Source organism: Cetorhinus maximus, chromosome 15 (assembly GCF_964194155.1).
Source record: "Cetorhinus maximus chromosome 15, sCetMax3.hap1.1, whole genome shotgun sequence".
Lineage (NCBI taxonomy): Eukaryota > Metazoa > Chordata > Chondrichthyes > Lamniformes > Cetorhinidae > Cetorhinus > Cetorhinus maximus.
Genome location: NC_135893.1, coordinates 61,044,985 through 61,067,725, shown reverse-complemented (window position 1 = coordinate 61,067,725; position 22,741 = coordinate 61,044,985). Strand labels below are relative to the sequence as shown.

Here is a 22,741-nt window from a genome sequence, read left to right as displayed (position 1 = left end):
AACAGACAAGGAGGACCAGGCAGGTAGTGCAAGAGTCCTCTGAATGCATCTTGCTTTCTAACTAGTGTCGAATGCAATGGTTCCTCTGGGGAGTACAGAGCCAAGTCCATGAAGGTGGCTTAGCTATACAGTGGGGAAGGAAGAAGGGCGGAAAAGAAATAGTAATAAGGGATTCAACAGTTAGGGGAGCAGACAGGTGTTTCTGTGACCACTGCATGATTCCAAGATGGTATGTGCCACCCTGCTGCCTGAGTAAGGATGTCACTGAGCAGCTGCAAAGCAAAGTTCTCAGCCTGCTTCCAGGATGCACTCCAGCGACACCAGCTGCTGTTGAAGCTCCAAAACCCAGAGCTCAAGCTCTTCCAGTTGACACTTCCTGCACGTGTGGTTGTCTGGGACATGAGAAACATCTTGGAGTTCCCAAATGACACAAGGTGTGCATTCCATGAGGTGCCCTGAGAGGCGAGGGTGAATAGCCATAGCCCATATTAACACCAACAGCAAAGAGGGATGAGATCCTACAGGGAGATTTTAGAGAGGGAGGAAAGAAATTAAAAAGCAATAGTAATGTCTAGATTACTCCTGGTGCTACATGCTAGCGACCACAGAAATAGGATAGTGCACCTGATTGTGTGGCTGAAGAGATGGTGCAGCAGGGAGGGCTTTAGATTCCTGAAGTATGTGGGACCTGTACAAGATGGACGAGTTGCACTTCACTGGGCCGGGACCAATATCGTCACGGGGAAGGTCAATTGTGCTGTGTTGTTGGATTTAAACTAGCTTCTCAGGGTGATGGGAACCTGAGTGTGGATTCAGGAAGAAGGTGAGCAAAGCCGGAAATAGAAGACAGAAAATTAGTAAGCGAGTATGGAAGCCAAAGGAAACAAAAGTTAGAAAATGTACAACAAAGGAGTTTTTTTAGTGATTAATAGTATATACTTCAAGACAAGGAGTCTAATGAATAAGGCAGAAGATGAACTGAAGGCACAAATTATGAAATCATAACTATCAGTGAAATATACCTTTAAAGAAGTGCGGGAATAGCAGCTCAATATTCCTGGTTACAGGACTTTCAGGTGGCAGAGAAAAGAGGATACAAATGGAGGGAAGGGTCAAAATGTTGGTTTAAGAAACAATCACGGCTGTGAGGAAGGATGTTTTGCTCAAGGAATCCTCAAATGAGACCATATGGATTGAATTGAGGAACAAAAAAGGGGCAATTTCACTGCTGGTAGACCCTAAATAGTCAAAGAGAGATAGAAGAGCAAATACTTAGGCAAATTAATGAAGTTCAAAAACAATTGGGTAGTAATAGTAGGGATTTCAATTACCGAAATATTAACGAGCGTAAATCAGCGTAAAAGGTATAGAGGGTGCAGAAATTCTTAAAATGGTATTCAGGATAACTTACTTAGCCAGTATGTAAGTCCAACAACAGAAGAGGCAGTTCTGGATTTAGCTTTAGCTGGGCAGGTGGAAGGGTGCACCCCATTGGTGGGGTGCATTTTAGTGGTAGTGATCATAATTGAGTTAGATTTAATGTAGTTATGGAAAAGGATAAAGATAGGCCAAGAGTAAAAGTTTTAAATTGGAGAAAGGCTAATTTTGCTAATTTGAAATGTGATTTGGCAAAAGTGGACTGGAAATAACTACTTGAAAGTAAATCTGTGTCAGGGCAGTGGGAAACATTTGAGGGGGAAATTGAGAGGGTTCAAAACAAATATGATCCCACAAAGGAAAGTGGTGAGACTCCAAAATTAAGGCTCCCTGGATGTCAAGAAGCATAGAGTGTAGGATATGGCAAAGATGGGAAGCTTTTGCCAGATACTGAGAGCTCAATACTGTAGAAAGCCTAGAGTATAGAAAGTGCAGGAGTGAAGTTAAAAAAGGAAATTAGAAAAGGAAAGTGAGGGCATGAAAAAATATTGCCAAAAGTTCTCATCTGTCTTAAATGAGCGACCTCTTATTTTCAAACAGTGACCCCTAGTTCTAGATTCTCCCACAAAAGGAAACATCCTCTCCACATTCACCTTGTCAAGACCCCTTAGGATCTTAAAGGTTTCAATCAAGTCGCCTCTTACTCTTCTAAACTCCAGTGGACCTGGTCTGTCCAACCTTTCCTCATAAGACAACCCACCCGTTTCTGGTATTAGTCTAGTAAACTTTCTCTGAACTGCTTTTAACACATTTACATTCTTCCATAAATAAGGAGACCAATACTGTACACAGTACTCTAGATGTGGTTTCACCAGTGTCCTGTGCTACTGAAGCATAACCTCCCTACTTTTATATTCAATTCCCCTTGCAATAAACAATAACATTCTATTAGCTTTCCTAATGACTTGCTGTACCTGCATACTAACCTTTAGTGATTCATGCACAAGGAAACCCTGATCCTGCTGAATCTGAGCTCTGCAATCTCTCACCATTTTGATAATATACTTCCTATTTATTTATTTATTTTTATTTGTTGTTCTTCCTGAAAAACTCAGCACTTCACTTCAACATTGGTGACTATGTCTTCAGCTCTCTGGATTCTAAGCTCTAGAATTTCCTCCCTAAAAACCTCTGCCTCTTTCTCCTCTTTTGAAGACATTCCTTAAAACTTTCTGTTTGTGAGCTTTTGGTCACCAGCCCTACCAGACACTTGGCTCAGTGTCAATTACTTTAGTCCAATTGTGCTCCTGTGAAGCATCTTGAGACATGTTACTATGTTAAAGGTGCTACATAATTGCAAGTTGTTGTTATTTCATGTTTAGGATGCAGTTGGGCAAAGTTTTGAGTTGTAGACCATGAAGGGTTAAAAGCTGGTATTTTACATGCTCCTTTCTCAATACTGATTACAGTTTGACCCTGCGACCTTTCTTGTCTATTTGCGTCAATATCACACAGGACAGTAGATTTCCTGTTCCTTTCTTAAATGTGAAACTAGGATACCTGTGCTTTGTTGCTGAAGTATTCAGAATCAATAACACTCGGTATGTGTGGCTATTTATAAAGCACTCCCAGAGGACTGTCTGTTCTATTCGTGTGAAGATGGCTTTCTCGATAGTGCTTGGTATTTTTCTCTGTACCATCAGATGGGGGTTTACACCAATATCATCACCAATTTACAGAAGGGAGGGGGAGGATCAGCAAAGAATATGAAAAATATCCAGGCAAAAAATGCACTTAAAAATTGGACTCCTAGCAACCAGGCTACCCTAGCAACCAGGCAAACCTCGCAGACATGCAGAGGATTATACTGTCTTGTATTGTGATTCCTGGGTTGGATTAACTGGTGTTTAGTTGGTAGCATTTCGAATCTTTAGAAGCTTTTAACCCTCACTGGTCTAAAAGAAATGCCATTTTAAAAAGGGAATCATTAGTATTGCAATGTATTCCTCCCTTATTCCAGTTCTCCCATTCCCCCGTCCCACTTTTCCTACCTTTGCAAAGGTGCTGACTCGTCCTGAGGTACAGTTCTAAATGTTTTTGGCTTTTCTTAATTTTTTCCATTTCAGTGTGAACTGAATGGGCATCAGACCCAAATTCAGCACCCATTCACTGCCCATCAAATGCTCAAGATCTGGAAGGCCAGATGAGGTTTCTCCGCCTCCATCCTCACTCCAACCCCGTCCCAATTTCTACTACCGAACTTCCATCCTGACTGAGCTTTATTAATTCTGGACAAATTGGGGATCAAATCAGTAACTTGGGAGCTCTGTACTGTTCACTCATTCTAATGGTTTGAAAACTTTGCACTGGCATGGCGTGTTGGTAACTAGATTATTTGCTCATTTGGGGATCTTTAGCCTCGACTCGAACAGAACCTCAGTTTAACACTTCACCTGAAGAAGCTGAGGGGAAATGCAGCTGAGCCATAATCACCTCTCACCTTATGATCCCCTGGCCCTACATAAACCCCCCTCGACACACTTTGCAACAGATTAGGAACTGAACATGTTGAAGGATAAAACCTTTTCCCTGACCTACTGAGTCACTGAGACATGTTGTAGTGACCCCAACGGCGTAAAAAAATATAGATATGTGCAACAGGAATTGGCTTGAGGGAGGTGACTGCCCCTTTAATGCTGCCACTACTTGTGATGTGATTAGACTCAGAGTATTGGGGAATGAGCCTAGTCTGCGGCAGCGACTCAGCTGAGAACAATCCAATGGCAGGGCTCGCTCGCCTGCAGTGTGGGCTGTAAAATTAATTTGCTGCAGACGCTCTTATTTATAGCACATTAAAGCTTCCATCAGCCTGAGCACAATTGCCTGCCATCCATTGAGCCTGTTGTCATCAACCCAGAAGCACTTACTGATCAGCGAGACGTGGCTCTCCCTCTCCCTGCCAGCCCCATTCCCCTCACCTCTCCCTACCCACCCTCCTGACCCGTTCCCTCCCCCTCTTCATGCCTGTTCCTCCCCTCTGCAGCCATTAATGGGGAACATTAAATGTCTTGAGGGCACTGGGAAGGGTTGTTACCTACCCATCCCGAAGCCTTTCGATGTTTGCTGGTTTCTCGCCCTCTGGTACCTCGTCAATGAGGTTTGTTCTTCACTGAGCAGTGAACAATTTGAGGGAAGGTATCAGCCGGGCTCCACCCCCTATCCCACCCTAGTCTCTCCTGGCACACCCCCTTCCCCACTTCCATTAGTCACAACAGTCCACCTGCACCTCAGTGAAGTGGCTATTTTATTTTTGTGTGTGAGCCCAAACAAGTACTGGTGGGCCATGGGGGCCATTGCAGGCCCTCTTGTCTTCATTCAATGTTCACACATACTTTCCACTGGTAGTCACTGGATGGGGCCCATTCTCCTCCAGCCCAGCTCCCACTGCTCTACACACCTAAGAATGTGACCCACTGTGCTCTGCAGTCAAAAATGAATTGTTTTAGTTACGTTTCCTGATGCACACTTCTGGGCCAATTCCCATAGAGCACTGGCAGTGAGCCCTGTAAATCGCTGCCAGAAAGTGCCAGGATCAACCTACAAAACTGCCCTCCTTTAAGTTTCACTCCCAGCTCAGTGGGCCTCACATTTAAAATGAACCCCTGTATAGCCTCTGCCCTTCTCCCACAGCTCCTTTCTCCCTGCCCTCCCCTCTGCCCCCACCCAGACCAACCTGTCCGTTATTGAGTTACGTCTCACTGTTTTCCCTGGGTGACGTTTTTCTTCTCCGGCAGCTCAATTCCCTGTCATGCAAGCTGATGCACACTCCCATCCCCAATGAAGCATTTATCAAGACTCTTTTTGAAGTAAGTTAACATCTGCCTAACATATATATACAGGGGACTGACTGGCCATTCTCTGTTGGGGGCAATCTGTCGCTACCATTTTGGGGGTGTTTCTGGTGTTGAGATTATTAATTAGATTCCGTTCAGTTGTTGAGAGTTAAAGATAACTGTGGTTTTTTTAAAAGCTCTATTTGGTTTATGCTGATTGTGCATAAAGTCGCGCTGTCAAGGATTCCCAAGTTTGTACTGCACTAATCTCCAGCCTTTTATCTTCCAGGGAAAGTCGGGCATTTTATGGGGAATCTTTGAGTAGAGCTCAACACAGCCCTTTTGGGTGGGGCTGGGGTAACCTCAAAAGAACCAGCCAGACCCAACAGAGAAGGAACAAATGAGCAGAGATGCAAATGAAAGATTTTGTACTCAGTTAGTGGGTTGGGGGGAATGCAGAATTGTTGAGGCTTCATCACCTGTATCCAGACCATGAGCTGTTGCATTCAACCCCCCCCACTCTATATAAATGAAACGCTGTCTGTCTGTCTTCCTATCTCTCTCTCTATCTTCTATCTCTCATTTCTCTCTCTACTCCTAACTCTCTCTGTCTGGTTCTTTCTTGCTCTGTTTCTTTTTCTCTCCAGCCAGCGAGCAGGACCAGGAAAGAGATTCTTTAAGCGTGCCGCTGATCATTGTGTATTCTCTCTGTGTGCAGGCAATTTTGCTGCCAGCCTCGAGGGCTGGATGAATGTTTTCATCTGCTTCGGGTAAAGTGCTAATGCTGACCTTGACCCCACACTGTGTCCATTATCTGCACGGGTCTGACACCAGCCCAGCTACATGTGTTGCTCAGTCGAGTTAAGTGGTCTGCATGCAACTCCTCTGTGACATGACTTTTAATAATCGGACTGCATTTTATTACAAGATTTCCTTGGGGGATAAAATCTGCCAGCATTCCCTCTGCTGTTTTAATCTAGCATCCACCTCAGGCAGCCAGGTGCAATTTGCCTCAGCACTGTTGCTAGTGAGGGTACTTGTACCTGCCACACTGGCAGCTATGTGTACAAGAAGGAGTATGTGTAGGTTGCAGGGATAAATATCTCAGAGACTAGAGAGAAACCAGTGGTGTTCTTCTGAGAGGAGAAAAGATTAAGGGGAGATTTATTGGAAGTTTTCAAAATCATGAAAGATTTTGATAGAGTACATTAGGGCAAATTATTTCCAGTGGAAATAGGTTTGGTAACCAAAGGACAAAGAGTTAAGCTAATTGGCAAAAGAACCAGATGCAACATGAGGACATTTAATGTTAAAAGATATTATGATCTAGAATGGGTGGACTTGAAAGGGTGGTGGAAACAGATTCATAAGATCAAAACTAGGCGATTTAACCCCTTGGAACCTGTTCTGCCACTCAATGTTCAAGGGAAAGAGTAGAGAAATGGGACTAATTGTATAGCTTCAAAAGAAAGAAAAGATTTGCATTAATATGCTGTGTTTCAAGACCTCACAGCATCCCAAATTGCCCAGTGAAGCAATTTACACATCGTAAGGTTCCACAAACAGCAATGTGATATTGACTAGATAATCTTTTTCATGATATGAGGGATAAAAACTGGCCAGGGCACAAGGGAGAGCCTCCCTGCACTTCTTCGAATAGTATCCTGGGATATTTCATGTGCTCCTGCGAAAAACAGACAGGACATCAGTTTAAGGCCTCATCGAAAAACAGGGCAGTACTCCCTCAGTACTCCACGGAAGTGTCAGTTTAGTTTCTGGAGTGGGACTTGAGCCAACAATCTTCTGACTCCAAGGCAAGAATGTCAGTAACTGAACCATTGAGAATCATAGCACCTTTTCACTATGTCTGCCATTGTCAGCCATGACATTAGCACTTAAGGCCACAGATTCTGCAGTTCTCTCTGTCTTTCCTCCTTTAAGATCCTCCTTAAAACCCACCTCTTTACTTAAGCTTTTGGACACCTGTCCTAACATCCTTGAGGGCTTGGTATCCATTTTTGCCTAATCATGTTTCCAGTTAAGGGATATTTTTTGATGTTAATGGCACCATATTAATGTTGTTGTCATTATGTTGATAATCTCATGCAACAATAGAGAAGAATGAAGCGATAGAAAGAACTTGCATTTATATAGCACCTTTCACAATCTTTGGGCACCCCAAAGCATATTTCAGCTAATGGTTTGCTTTTTATTGAAATGTAGACCTATTGTAACGTAGGAAACACAGCAACCAATTTTCACACAAAGAACTCCCACAAACAGCAATGTGATCTTTTACTTTTAGTGATATTGGTTGAGCAATAAATATTGGCCAGGAGACCAGAGAGAACTCCTTGTTCTATTGAATATTGCTGTGGGCTCTTTTACATTTAAGAAAGGACAGGTGGGGCTCCGGTTTAATGCCCCATTGAAAAGATGGCACCTCTGACATTGAAGTGTCAGCTTGGATTATATGCTCGAGTCTCTGGAGGTGCAAATGCTACCAAATGAGCCACGCCTAACACACTAAAGAGTACTTGTTACTTATTGACCTGTAGGGCCAGTTGGATTGATTGCAAAATTCTGTTCATGCCCTGAACTTTTGTGTGACTCCAGAGAGTCCAACACATTGAAAGAATGTACTATTGGTGCAGTGGAGGGTGCCTCACTGAACTTGTTACTGAGTAGAACAGAAGGTTTACTCTGTGTTTTACCTTGCTAAATGTTGTCTGGGAGTTCTTAATACCACTGCCCATCTCTTCTCCCTCATCTCTCCTTGCTGACCAACAGGAAACATGATATATGTCAATATAAAGAAAAATATGACTGAACAATAAAAAGAATTGTCCTTCAATCCGGGCATAAATCTTTGGCCTGTGAGATGAAAATGAGTCCAGGCAGAAGCTTTATTCCTAACTGCCTTCTTCCTTTCCTGTGGTTGGTTATCATCAGCAGCACAACTCCTTCTCTCTGAGTGCACATATTAATGTACTTTGAAAAGATTAAAATGCTAATGATACACACAGGCAGCCACATAATGACAAGGCAGTGAACACAGTGATGTGTCTGTGGTATCAGCTTTCAAGGAACAGAGAGGCAGAAATCAGAATCAGCCAATCTGTGATATTATAACATCCAGGCTTGACAATCATATTGTAGTAGAAAATGAATCTGCCATCTCCATGAGAGATGGAGAAGGCATGTTATTCTTCAGTAATAGATACAGGGCTTCTTTGTCCCTACAAGGGGTACTTTTTACAAGGCTCTGCTCACTTGCAGAGACTGCAGACCCTGTGTGTTTTACAGAGAATGAACAGATACTGGAGGTCCTATGTACATTATTGAGAATAACAGAGATTACAGGTCCTGTGTATAAGAAGAGAATAGCAGAGACAGCAGTTCTGTGTATATTATGAAATAGCTCAGTCTGCAGGTCTGTGTCAGCCGTGTCTCAGTTGGTAGCACTCTTACCTCCGAGTCACAAGGTGCTGGGTTTGGGGAGGCAGTGGCATAGTGGTATTGTCACGGGACTAATATTCTAGAGACTCAGGGTAGTGCTCTGGGGACCTGGGTTCAAATCCCACGATGGCAGACGGTGAAATTTGAATTCAATAAAAATCTGTAATTAAAAGTCTGATGATGACCATGAAACCATTGCTGATTGTCATAAAAACCCATCTGGTTCAATAATGTCCTTTATTGAAGGAAATCTGCTGCCCTTACCTGGTCTGGCCTACATGTAACTCCAGACCCACAGCAATGTGGTCGGCTCTTAAATGCCCTCGGGTACAAGGGCAATTAGGGATGGGCAATAAATGCTGGCCTAGCCAGCAACACCCACATCCCATGAACAAATATTATTTTTAAAAGTCCCATTCCTGGATTTAAGCATAAACATTAAGGCTAACTCTCCAATGCAACACTCGGAGTGCTGCACATGTTGGAGGTGTTGTCTTTCAGATGAGAGGTTAAATTGAGACTCGGGCTGCAAGCACAGGTGGATGTAAAAGATTACTTGGCATATTTTGAATTAGTGCAGGGGAGTTATCCCTGATGTCCCGGCAAATATTTATCCCTCAGTAAACATCACAAAAACAGTTCACCTGGCCATCATCACGTTGCTATTTGTGGGAGCTTGCTGTGCACAAATTGGCTGCCACACTTCCTATATTACAATAGTGATAACACTTCAGAAGTACTTCATTGGCTGTAAAACACATTGAGATGCTGGTCATGAAAGGCAGTATATAAATACAAGTCTTTCTTTTTATTATATAGAATACTATATACTACAGATCTGTGTATATTATATTGAACAGCAGAGACTGCATGCCCTTGTGTTGTTTAACAGAATAATAGAGACTGCAGATCCTGCATAATTATAGAAAATAGCAGAAACTGCAGGTCCCTGTATGTATAACAGAGAACAGCAGAGACTGCAGCCCCTGTGTATGTCACAGAAAGTAGCAGAGACAGTAGAGCCCCTGTATATATCTGAGATTAACAAATCCTGCAGAGCCGTTTATTTCAGAGATTAGCAGAGACAGAAGGCCCCTTTTTATATCAGAGATCTTTTCTCCAAAAATATACTTTTTCATAATATTTGAAAAAGTACATTACATTATGATTCAAATTTGACATGACAAAGTGCAATACAGATCAGTTTCTTTCAATAAAGTACACGAGATACCTCCCTACACTTGCCGTTGAGGTTATAAGACCATAAGACATAGGAGCAGAAATTAGGCCAATCGGCCCATCGAGTCTGCTCCGCCATTCTATCATGGCTGATAAGTTTCTCAACCCCATTCTCCCGCCTTCTCCCCGTAACCTTTGATCCTCTTACCAATCAAGAACCTTTCTATCTGGGTCTTAAATACACTCCATGACCTGGCCTCCACAGCCTTCTGTGGCAATGAATTCCATAGATTCACCACTCTCTGGCTAAAGAAGTTTCTCCTCATCTCTGTTCTAAAAGGTCTTCCCTTTACTCTGAGGCTGTGCCCTCAGGTCCTAGTCTCTCCTACTAATGAAAACATCTTCCCCACGTCCACTCTATCCAGGCCTTTCAGTATATTTACACTGTACATTTACATTTCATGTCAAACATTATATAGGGGTTTGAACATCATGTCCCTGTGGACACAGACCATCTTCAGATAAGGCAGAAGATGACTCAAGGGTGACCGCTGGAGTGGGGTATGGGCCAGATCTGTACAACGTACAGCAACACTGAGAGTACCTCGCACCTGATGACCAGGTTCTTAACTGCAAAGGAGCGGCAGCTTCGCTCCCATGTGCTCAGTTTCTGTTTCACCCTGGCGATATGCCCCTTCCAGTTTTTGGCACACTCCCCAGCCCCTCTGAACCATATCCCCAGCATCTTCAGGTGATCTCATCTGATAGTGAAAGGGACAAAGGATCAGTCATTCCAGTTCCCAAAGAATACGGCCTTGCTATTAGCAGACACGGCAGGTGTATTGTAGAGAATATTATACATTAAAATTAAATCCAGCACAGACACAGGATTGAAGTGAGAATTGAGTTATTTGGATCATTACAACATCAAAACCATTAGATGCGGTTTTGCAGTTCTTTCATTGGTTGAAGCTGGTCTCTGCATTGATTGTTCTGGTATGATTCTAGTTGTTGTTTGTTCACAGGGCTCGGTGACACAAGCTAAAAGGCCATGCAGTCCTTCCGAGATCCCGGGGGTTTCCAAGGTAACCAGCAAAACTTCCAGCAGGTCAGAGCTGACTCGTCACGTTTGGAAACCTACAGGCAGCAGAACCCGGTCGCCCAAAGCTACGAGGCCCATGGGATCGCCTCAAAGGAATATTACAACCAGCAGCCTTACCAGGGCTACGGGAACAACCCCGCTGGAACTTACTACAGCGGCGTTAAACAGGTTTCTGCCCAGCAAGCACAGGGCAGACCTCTGAGTGCTGCGTCGACTTACCAAAGTGGTGCCTACTCAAGACAATATCAGAGCGAAGGTCAGGCTCCGAAATGGGGGTCTCAAGGCTCTTCAGTGGGGGGTCTAGCTCAGTACGGACAGGACTCATTTAAAGGCTCTGTTCCTTCCACTGCCAGTGTCGCTGCTTACCAACAGCAGCACATGCAAGCCAACGCCACCAGGAATCCCTCTGCCCTGTCCACTCAACAGACCCACTTCATGCACCAGCCTCACCACAAGTCCATGATACAACAGGCCTCCCCCTACATTGCCAGGTCAGCACAGTTCAACCAGACCTTCCAGTCCTCTCCCACCTCCTACCCCACCGTCCAGGATTACAGCCACCCCTCCCGCTCGTACGAGGGCTACGGGCAAGTGCCGGCAAGTTCCCAGTACGACAGGCAAAGCGCAGCCACTCCGGACTATTCCACACAAGCTGGTTATGGGTACAAAGCGGCCATCGCCAAATCCGGGGGCTATGAGCAGAACAAAGCCGCTCAAGTCAAGCAGCACAGCCTCCAGTATCACAACCAAGCGAAGTTACACCTCCTAAATCAGTCGCCTCAGGTGTATTATCAGCCCGACGCTCCGGTGAAATCCCCTGAGCAGTTCTATCAAACCTTCAGCCCCACTTCTAGTCACTCTCCTGTCTCCACTGTGGTCAGGTCACCATCTTACAGCTCAACCCCATCCCCGCTGATGGCCAGCGCTGAGACTCTGCAATACGCCCAGCAAACGGAGGGGGACATCAAAAGCAACGTCTCCCATTTGATGGCATCGGCGGTGACTTGTACAACGCAAAGCTCCAGCAAGACTCAGGGCGGGAGCTGCAAAGTGCCCCTCAAGGATAAAAACGCGGAGAAGTTACTGTCCGATGGAGCTTTCAGCAGCCTCATAGCCCTGAGCTCTCAGGTGGAAAACATCCCTAGAACTGTTCAGCAACTCTTGCTTTCCAACACCCTCGCCCCGCATAGGAAAATGGGCAAACGTCTGCCCAAAAAGTCGGAAATTTTCAAGGGCTCTGAGGAAAATGTGTATTGTGAGGAGGCTCTGGGGACACCGCAGTCAGTGCAAACCGAGCTGCAGGAGGGAGAATATTCCAGCAGCCCCGAAGAGCAGCTGGAGAAAATCCACTTCTTTCACGGCCATTGCAGGAACTCTGCAAACCTGGATGCTTTGCGGAAGAATCTGGACAGCATCCTGTCCTGCTCGGTCGCCCCATCCGACGACATGGCCGCAGAGCCCAAGTCGGACCAGTCAACGCAGAGCGGGGAAAGCTACCCAACATCCGCAGACTTTGAGAAGTTGGCCGCCGACAGACAGCCCACCCCCTTTTCAAAGGAGGACATGAAAGCCTCCAGTGTCATCATCCTGAAGGACTCTTCCAAGGAGAGGTTGGAGCCAGAGCTCCGGTTTAACCATTTCGGAGGGGACCAGGAAAGCAAAGGGGCGCATTTCAATGTGTACAGCGGCGAGAACTTCGTCGGTCATTTAATCCGCCCCAAACGGTCCGGCCAGGGACAAGCTTTTGTCTCGGACTGTAACCAGGGGACAGCCAAGAGTGACTGTCCGATGATGGCAAAGGGTTTTGGCGACACCATTTACAGCGAATCGCAACCTTTTCCGCACAGAATGAACTCCACAAACACATTGCAAACGTTGGCAGTGGATTACAGGGATAGCTTGATGCCCCTTTCTAACAATAACCACGAGTGCTATTCCTCACAGATTTCAGGCCCCCCACAGGACTTGGAAAAGCTTAAACTGGTGGATCTGCCGGACAAGAAAGGGAGGGATCCCTCTCTGGAGTGGGAGGAACTGGAGGCCAATCTGTCGCAGTGTGACCTTCAGAAAAAGTACCTTCAGAAACTCCAGGGCAGCTACAAACAGGAACAAAGAGCTTTGCAGAAAGACTTGCCTCTGGTGGGGTCGGTCCAAGAGCTGGAAGAGAAGATGGGGCAAATGAGAGAGGCGGGCGAGGAGGAAAATGCAGAAAACAGCGGGAACAGGATAAGCAGCAACCCCGAGTTTGGGCTTTCCGCCCTGGAGCGGAAAGAGAGCCCCAGGATCAAACTGGCGGAAGACCAAGAGCTAACCGTGGAATCCAAGGCCAATGCAGTCCTGCAAGATGCTATTGCGGCCATCACTGAGAGGAAATCTGTCATCTGTGATGTGTCGCCCACACGGCTCTGTGTCAAGGAGCCGGTCCCTCCTCACCCAGAGGGGAAATGTGGTTGTACAGAGGAGAAGCTGAGCAGCACCGAGAGAGGAGAGGATAAGGTGGCCTCCAGTGCTGCAGCCCGCCTGCTGGGACACTCCGTTATCCATGTGGGACCAGCAATACTTACAGAGCCGAAGGGCGGTCAAGGGGACCTTTCCGGAGCCGGGATGAAGGCGAATGGAGAAGGTGTGAAAAGCGAAGACAATCCGAAGGAAGAGGCTCCCCTCCTCCCCGAGGCCACAGAGACTCTGAACTTGCCCACACTTTCCTCCGACTTAATCAGCTCGGCGCTGACCGAAATAGAAAACGCCCCCTCGAAGATGTCGGGGAGCAAAGGCGCAAGAGTTCGAAGGCTCTCGGCCAGAGCGGCGCAAGGAGCCGGTCTCAGGGGCAAAGACCATTCGCCGCCCAAACCAGAGGAGAACGTCCAGCCGCTGAAGATGGTGCCGGCCAAACTGAAATGTTTGGGGTCACAGAGAGAACGAGCTAAAAACAAAGGCTGCCAAGAGGGCTTTGCTGCCCCGGAGTCCATGGCAAACCTGCCCACCAGAATGTGCACCCGCTCTTCCAGCGCATTACTGGACACCGAACTGAGCGTCCAGTCCCGGGGTCTCTTGAGGAAGGGAATGGTCAGTCACCGGGAGGATGCTGCAAAGGAAATGAGCTGTAGCTCCAGGCACAGGTTGAATTCAGACTCAGACAAATGTTTAATCCAGAGGCATGGTCCCAACCCAAACCTCAGAGCTCACCTGACCAGGACCAACAGCATAGCTCACAACAGACCCACCTACACTGTCCATCCAGATCAACAGATAAAGGGCCAAGACCGCTTGACCCAGGAGTCCAATTCATATAAATCTCTTGTACTGAGAGCCAGAACTAGGGCTCAGGGAATGATTTTGCAAAAAGATATAAAACAACGCAAAGGCTGCAATCTTGTCTCCAGCCGATGTTTGACCACCAGAAATAACTCTTCGGTGTCAAAATCTCAAAGACAACTGACAGCCAGACACGAAGCATTGGATTATGTCGAAGAGGAGATGACGGTCGAGAGATTAAAGGCACGAAATTCGGCATTAAGACTAGGGGGACAGGAGGACCAAAGATTTCCCGTATCGCACCCTTTGAAAAGAAAAGGTTACTGTTCCCTTTCGCTGATCCCGGCCAAACGGCAGCATCAGATGTTGAAGGGAAACGATACGAGGACAGAGAAACAGAAACCACTCCCTGGCCCTTGTCCATCAGAAAGTAACCCAACAGCCCAGTCTATGTTGGATGAACCCATCCAAGGTGAGAGTTGGGAAGGAACTTCCGAATGTTGTCTCATTAAGGAAACATCAAACACCGACGGCAATGCCCCGTCCGCTCTCTCCGTGAAGACCACCCCGAAGACAAAAATTCTCCCCCCTCGGAAAGGTAGGGGCCTCAAACTCGAGGCCATTGTGCAAAAGATCACCTCCCCAAACTCAAAATCATTTGCCTGCAGCAATTATTCAGATAGCAACGTGACATGTTTGACCCTGGACGAGATACTGTCCCTGAAAGAAGAGAAACTTACGGAAAACACCGGCAATGAGGTGCACCAGGCGATGATTGAACAAAACAAAGTGACGGCCAAAGATGCTTCTTCGAAGATTGCCCTGGTAGAGTTGAATAAAAAATGCCTTATCGCATCTAAGAGGCTCAAGGAGGAAAATGAATCAAGAACTCTGGAAAAGAGCAGCATTCATGCGAAGACTGATGTAAATCTAACCGCGGAGCCAGGATGTATTGAAGCGGAAGACAGGCTAAGTGTGAATCTTTTTCCGAAGGAAAGGACCACGGAAGAAAAAGAGGGAAAAGTCAGATCTAATACTGACGAAATTCCTCAGCTTGCCTCCCCTTCCTCTGTTTTGTCTTCTGTTTCTGACCCGGGTCCAAATGAGGAGTTGGAGAATCCCCAGGATGTCCTGGAACTGAAGAGGCAAACTCCCCCGAAATGTTGCCTGCCCCCTCCGAAGAGGCGCAGTCACCCAAAGGGAAATAAAAAGGCCAAACAAACCAAGAATAATTCTAAAGTGAAGAGGCCCAGTGGGCGAGGCGGGAGAAGGAGAAGAAAGCACCTTAAAGGTAGCAAGACTACTAAAGCTGCTCACAGGCGTAAAAGCCAATTAAAGAGAAGAAACCTCCCTCTTGTGGAAACCAAAGAACCGGTGATACGGTTAAAATACGTGTCCTATAAGATGCCAAGAGCAGAGAACAAAGCTAAGAGCTTTTCTCCTTATATTCATGTTGAGAAGAGCAATGATGTATCGTCCATCTGTACAATCATTAACACGTTGCCGGAGGAACAGTCCAGGTTCCAAAAGATGAAGAAAAAGTCTTCATTCTCCCAACCCCCTGTATCAGTCAGCAAAACATTACCAACATCCTCCGCTATGTTACCTGGGCCAGTGGTGCTAGATTCCGCTAAGCAGGGCTACCTGCTCTGCTGCTTATGTGGAAGACCAAAGAATCACAAGGAGCTCGGAGACCTCTTTGGACCGTATTATCCCGAGGATTATATACCGCCAGTAACAAAGAACCAGAATGTCAAGGGGAAATTGGAGATGAAGAATGGAATCAAAGAGAAGCAGGATCGGCTCTCCATTGAATCAAAAGTTGCCGACTCGGACAATGAGAGCACTGTCAGTATTCCGGCAGAGGTTCCGCCCAGCCTGGAGAAGGTTCCATTCAGTCCAGAGAAGGCAACTGAGGTAGAAGATCAGAACCCGCTTCGGACTAGCTCAAGGGAAAAGTGCAAAAAACTGAGCTGCTACTGCTGCGAGAAAACAGCCGAAGACACTGAGCCGAAGAAGGTGAAGAAGAAGCCAGGCTTGGAAGAGGAGCCGCAGCCTCCTGAACTGCCTCTAGATCCCCACGAGCACTGGTTACACGGAGCCTGTGCTGTGTGGACAAGCGGAGTGTACCTGGCTGCAGGGAAGCTGTACGGCCTACAGGAGGCTGTGGAAATGGCCAGCGAGATGGTGAGATATCAAACCCAAATTGTCAGGGGACGGGAAAATGTCGCCTCCTGAAGCATCACAGAAATTAACTTGCTGCAATGATGCCATAAATATATATTGTGTGTGTAAAATCTATCTTTTATTTTATATTTCCCAAGCAGATATTAACTCAGTCTTGGTGCAACTTTAATTTTTTTTCGTGGTAAACTGGATTAAAGCAATGTCTCGTTGCCTCTTGAGATCCGAGTTTCGAGTCCATCTTAGAGTGAGGGGTCAAAAATCCCCTCGTTTGGCTTTGATGCAAGGGTCCTGATGGATCGCGGAATGGACTCTCCGCCTATTGCTTTCTGCCCACAGCAACAGAACTGAAAATAGTTCTTTGTTAGCTAGTGTCACCCACAGAGAACGACCACAAGATTGCTTGGAGTGAGGGAATAAAAAGAGGAAAAGTGCTACAGAAACAGTTCATCTAACGTTTGGGGTCAGTAGACACTTTTGGGTCCATCTAACTGGTGCCGCACAGACGGGCTTGGTGCAATCAGGGGAATGGATTGCTAAGGTTCCTCAGCACTGCAGCCATTCATTACAGTGACTACAAAACCAAGTATGCGAGGAAACACCAAAATAGGTTTTAAGGAGCGTCTTAAACATAACTTGGCGGGTGGTGGGGGGGGGGGGAGGAATGCAGGTTTATAGGGAAAAAACAGGGGAATGGAACGAATTGAATAAGTTCTTTCCAAGAGCCATGAGCCAAATGACCTCCTTTTGTGCTCTATCATTCTGTGATTCTAAAATTGAGTCAATTCGTTTTAAGCTTTAGTTTTTTTTAAATCTTTCCTCTTTAACACTTGTAGCAAGTTTGTTTCCTCCCTTGTGCTGCAATGACTTGCCAATCAATCTGTTCTCTATAAATCTTGAGCTCTAACTCATTTCTCAAATTAAACCCTCTTAACAACTGGGTGTGCAAAGGTAATTTCTCTCTATGCTAGTTCATTAAGTTCTCAGTTTCAGGATGCTGTATCTTCATCCTGTCTCGAAAAGCCACGCTTTTGTTCCACTTCACAGAATCATAACATCATATAGCTAAGAAGAACGCCATTTGACGCACTGAGCCTTATTCAGCTCTTTGAAAGAGCTATCTAGTCAGTATTACTCCCCTGCTCATTCTCCATAGTCGGTAAATCTCCCCCTTCAAATATTTATCCAACTCCCTTCTGAAGGTTACTATTGAAGTTACAAATTGATTTACGACGGATTATTGTTCACAGCTCCTTCCCTACTCCCCTCCTCTGAGGTGTTAATATTTCCTGCAGAGGAGAAGTCGGTTTATTTTGAGCCATTTCATTAATTTCAAGGAACGTCCAAATATTTTCCCCAAGACTTTTAACAATTCCATCAACACTGATTCATTAAATTGCCACGTTTTGATTAAGTATTTTATGGTAAAAGGAACGGGGTGGGGGGCGGGGGCGGGGTTGGTGAAATTCGTGATCAGAGAAGGATATGAATAAGTTCTGGCTTCTGGCGTCACCAAGATACTACAAATAAATATTTTTTCAGTATAATAGTTCTTATGCTCGTGTTGCGAAGCCACTTTGGGTTATTTCTCTGCAAGTGTATCTTTCTTGTTCATCACTGCTTTTGAAGTGCGAGGCATTTCCACAGCGATAATCCCAGCCCATATAATACTGCGTGTTACTATAACTACTAATAATAATCTCTCGGCGCACTAGCCCAGCAGCCAAAAATCACGATCCTCGCAGTAGGACCCTGAGGGTTGGAAACAATTTAATATAGCCCATTTTGTGTGGAGAAAAGTCCCAAGGTTCTTCACAGGTGTAATCAGACAGAAATTGGATGCTGAGCAAAAGGATGAGGTATTAACATCAGAGGTGGGCCATGGGACAGCGGCAACACCAATCTGTAATTTATATAGGAGCTTTAACGTAATAAGAAGTGGTTGAAAGGAGCAATTAGCAAACAAAATTTAACACTGAGCCACACGAGCAATTAAGACAGGTGACAAGACGTAAGTTTTAAGAGGTGCCTAAAGGAGGAGAGAGAGGCAGAAAGGTTCAGGAAAGAAATTCCAGAGCTTAGAGTCTAGGCAGCTGAAGGGACAGCCGCCAATAGTGAGACGGAGAGTGGAGCACATACATGGGACCAGAGTCAGAGGAACACAGTCAATTTCCCTTTCAAGTATTTTTGTTATTCGTGACCAGTTTTTTTTTCAATGTGCAGTACTTTTAAATATTTCTTTAAATATATTACCACAGGACAAGGCTTGCGTGTTACTTACCAGGCTGCTGAGCGCCTGTTTTTTATTCGTCTGTGGGATGTGGGCGTCGCTGGCATGGTCAGTATGTGCATAATTTAGCAGGAACGTTGGTTGGAGAACAAGGCTGTTAACTTGTTAATTTTTTTCGGAAAGTGAAATCTAGTTCTATTCGCTCCTCTAAAAAAGGAAAGATTAATTGGAAACAATCCTGGAAATCATTCACGACACGGCCCGGTATTTATTGTTCCTTTGCAGAGGTGTTCCATATGTGAGCAGGCGGGTGCCACTCTGGGCTGCTACACCAAGGGGTGCAATCAGAAATACCATTATATCTGTGCCATTGAGTCAGGTAAGGAGACCACAGTGACTGTCAAACCTGGTCAGTCTCACCATGCCTTTCTGTTTAAACTAGAAGGGGTTCTGATAGTGTAAATGGGAAATAACTATTTCCACTGGCAGGAGGGTCAGTAACCATAGGACACAGATTTAAGATGTAAATATTATGATTTAATTCTCTGTATCTCGCACAGGCACGATGAGTGTCTTCTTCAGATCCTCGTGTGTTATATGATTTGATAAATAGTTTAAAAAAGCTCTATTAGGTTCTATTTTAAATTAACGCTCCCGTTAAAAACCTAAATCTGTGTCTGTACTGATGTCCGACCAACCTGCTTTCTTTGCCGGTTTACACAGTTTACCTATGGAGATTAAAGTTATCTGTAACTAACCGCAATAACATATTCTATGCCTTGTTAACCCGCAACACTATACTTTCTGTGCATTTCGGGACCATACGATGTCAGAATATATTTAGCATACCTGGCACATATCGATAGAAAGAACTTCCAATACTTGCCCAACCGCAGGATGTCCCAAAGTGCTTTACTAGAGTACTTTTTTGAAGTGTAAGAATTACGCCAGCCAATGATTCCACATCAAGCTCCCACAAACAGTAATGGCCAGATAATCTGTTTTATTAGTGGTGTTGGTTGAGAGTGGGACCAGTGCGCAGCAGCCTGGAAGATACTACACAGGCGGACCTGCATTGGAAAAAAACTGCCCACGCAGACCAACATTTTAAAGGGAGCATTGGCTAGGACACAGAACTCCCCTGCTCCTCTATAAAAATAGTGTCATAGGATCTTTCTGGTCCACGTGAGCGGACAGATGGGACTTCAGTTTAATGCCTCTTGTGAAGGGCGACATCTCTGACAATGTTGCACTCGCTTAGCACTGGCTGGTGTGTTAACCTGGTTTCTGCGCTCAGTGGGATTTGAATCCAACAACCTTCTGACTCTTGAGGTACAAGTGATACCATCTGGGCACACTTGGCATTTTACCCCAAAGCCATTTTACCTCTTCTTGCCTCCTTCTAAATGCTGTTGGGTCTGCGATAATTATTGTTCTTCTTTTCGCTTTCACTCAACCCTCTCCCCGCAGGTTGCCAATTAAGTGAGGAGAATTTTTCAATGAAGTGCTCAAAGCATAAGGTAGGAAAGAAATTTGCTTGGGGAGTTGCACTTTGAAAGTAGCACGATTTCCTTTTAGCTTCCCCGCCCCCCTAGTGAAAATTACAATGTAAACAGAAGGTTACCTTGTAGCACTGAACCGCAGGAGAGGAATAAACCTAATGTTCAAATTACTCATCTATATTTAAATATTACTATGTAATGCATATACATTTACTAAAGGAAAACTGTTGTCCTACCCCACTACTGCTCAGTGTAGTATTTGGTTTAATACGAACATACAAAATAGGAGCAGAAGGGCCATTCGACCCCTTGAACCTGCTCCGCCATGCAATAGGATCATGGCTGATCTGTTTGTATTTCCAATTCCACATTCCCATCTACCCTGATTAGCTTTGATTCCTTTGTTTATCTACCTCTGCCTTAAAGATATTCAATGACCCCAGCTCCTGAAGCAGAGTTCCAAAGTTACACAACCCTCTGAGAGAAAAAAAATTCTCTTCATCTCTGCCCCCCCCCACCCCCAATTTTAAAACAGTGGCCCCGAGCACTGGACTCACCCACAAGAGGAAACACCATTTCTGCATCTACCCGTTCAGGATCTTGTATACGTCAATCAAATCACCCCTCACTCTTCTAAACTCCAGTGGAAACAAGCCCAGCCTGTCCAACCTATCCTCATAAGACAGCCATTACTGAAACAAATAAGCCAGATAGCTCCCCAATAGGTGAGATTTTTATATACTGTATGTAGAGAATAGGAATTGTATGCAGTCACTTAGTGTGCTTGGTTTGTTCATATTTTAATCAAAGATTTGGAACTGTAAATAGCATCAGAGTTAATAAAGCTGAATGCTTTCATTGATAAATTCAATGTTCCAGATCAGGAGCTGCGGGGCACCTTTAGCTTTTCCCAGCCTTGTTTATGTTTATGTTTCCTGCATGAACTGAAAGTGTACTAGCAATGATCAGCCTCTCATAGGGTTTAAGTGAATGGAGTACCTATGGCTGGAGGTCCTTTTACATTGAGGGTTGGAACATCGAGCTCTTGCCTTTGGGTCTTTGGTGCTGCTGTTAGGTCTCCATGTTGGAGAGCAGCTGTTGTAGAGAAACACAGCTGCTAATTTACACCCAGCAAGATTCCACAAATGGCAATAATCAGATAAATTGTTTGCATTGTTGGTTGAGGGTTAAATATTGGCCACATCATTAGGAGAACGTCCCCACTCATCCCTTAGTAGCGTTATGAGGACTATTCAGTATGTTCTTGGCATTCTTTCATGCATTAGGCTATCAAGTCAAATCAGAAGCTAGAAGCTGTGTTTTTAGACAGCTGGATTGGGAGTTTACACATGGCATTATGCTTATAGTTAGGAAAATCCAAAATTAACCATTTTTAAAACTAACGTGGTTTGCCATCTGAAATCAAAGGCCCTAAGATTTAGAAAAGGATATAAGCTCTGTAAACACAATTCAGTACACCATACTGTTTTGGGACACCGTTCCCACATGCATTACACAATAGCATGGCGAAATACAATTCTCCTGTACATGCATAGCCTACCATATATTAAAATTCTCCTGTATTTATTAGTCATTCATATAACTGGTTTCTTGTTCCTCTCTCCTTTTAGAGCATGTTGTCTAAAACACTATAACATCAGGAAAATTCCACTGTGCCAAGTGACATTACCACACAAGGTGTTAAATACAGACTGCAAACCGAGAACAGTCAATGAATGTATTGTGGAATAATGCAGTTAAAGGAATGGAAAGATACCAAGATATGAAATACAAAGTGGACACCAACATATTGACTCTGTTTGTCAATGTATTTTCTCCCCCATTGAATCCTCGCTGCATTTTTTTTCCTGGGGGCTGGGTTGGTGGGGGGTGGGTAAATATTAATAGGTTCTGCATTTTTTTGAACTGCAAGACGCCTGTGTTAACACTGATAATTTAAGCTCCAAACCATCAATTGTCTTAATGTTGCTGTGTAGATAATCTTTCAAAGTGGGATCCAGGGTGTTTTGCAAGGGAACCCAGGAGGATGGGGCAATGATACCAACCTGCAGTCTGCTATTAAATGATAACTGAAAACTTCATGGATGAAGAAAATCTAATTTGTTAAAGTAGGTAATGAAATATGTTTTGAAACAAAGACACAGCTGATTGCCTTGCCATGGGTTTTTTTTTAAAAGTTTCATTTTACCGGTTTTATACAGTAGAAAATGGGAAACTCCAGTGTCTCCAAAGTACTGCAGGAGATTGACTGACACAGTGAGTATTCCCTTTATCACACTTGGCAGTGTTTTGATTATTTTGAGTTTGCAAAATTAATTTTTGTAAATTTTTTTTTTAACAATAAACAAAGATAAGGAGGCCATCAGACATCACCACTTGCCAATATGTCAACCCTGGAAATGGAAGGAGTGGAGGAATTATTTTTCCTGCAATTATCCATGTACCCAAGTGTGATAAAGATGATTATTGCAAATTAATGGAACCGGAGGTGTCTAGATAGTCTGATATCTACTGGGAAGAGACCCACAACTTTAAGCTCCTTCTTTCAATGTGTAATGTAATGTACTGTACATGTACCCGTAATGCAATGCCACTTTTT

The 22,741-nt window shown here is 44.7% G+C and overlaps 1 protein-coding gene across 1 annotated transcript in view; it reads left to right on the top strand.

The window, feature by feature from the left end:
- rai1 (retinoic acid induced 1) overlaps positions 1 to 22,311 on the top strand; it is a 33,470-nt gene extending 11,159 nt beyond the window's left edge. Inside the window, exons 2-5 of the mRNA XM_078558535.1 lie at positions 10,874 to 16,392; positions 18,905 to 18,998; positions 20,090 to 20,139; positions 21,753 to 22,311. Coding sequence (XP_078414661.1) covers positions 10,900 to 16,392; positions 18,905 to 18,998; positions 20,090 to 20,139; positions 21,753 to 21,776 — 5,661 coding nt within the window. The 5' untranslated portion in view covers positions 10,874 to 10,899 and the 3' untranslated portion in view covers positions 21,777 to 22,311. The remainder of the gene's footprint in view (positions 1 to 10,873; positions 16,393 to 18,904; positions 18,999 to 20,089; positions 20,140 to 21,752) is intronic.
- The last annotated feature ends 430 nt before the right edge of the window (positions 22,312 to 22,741 follow it).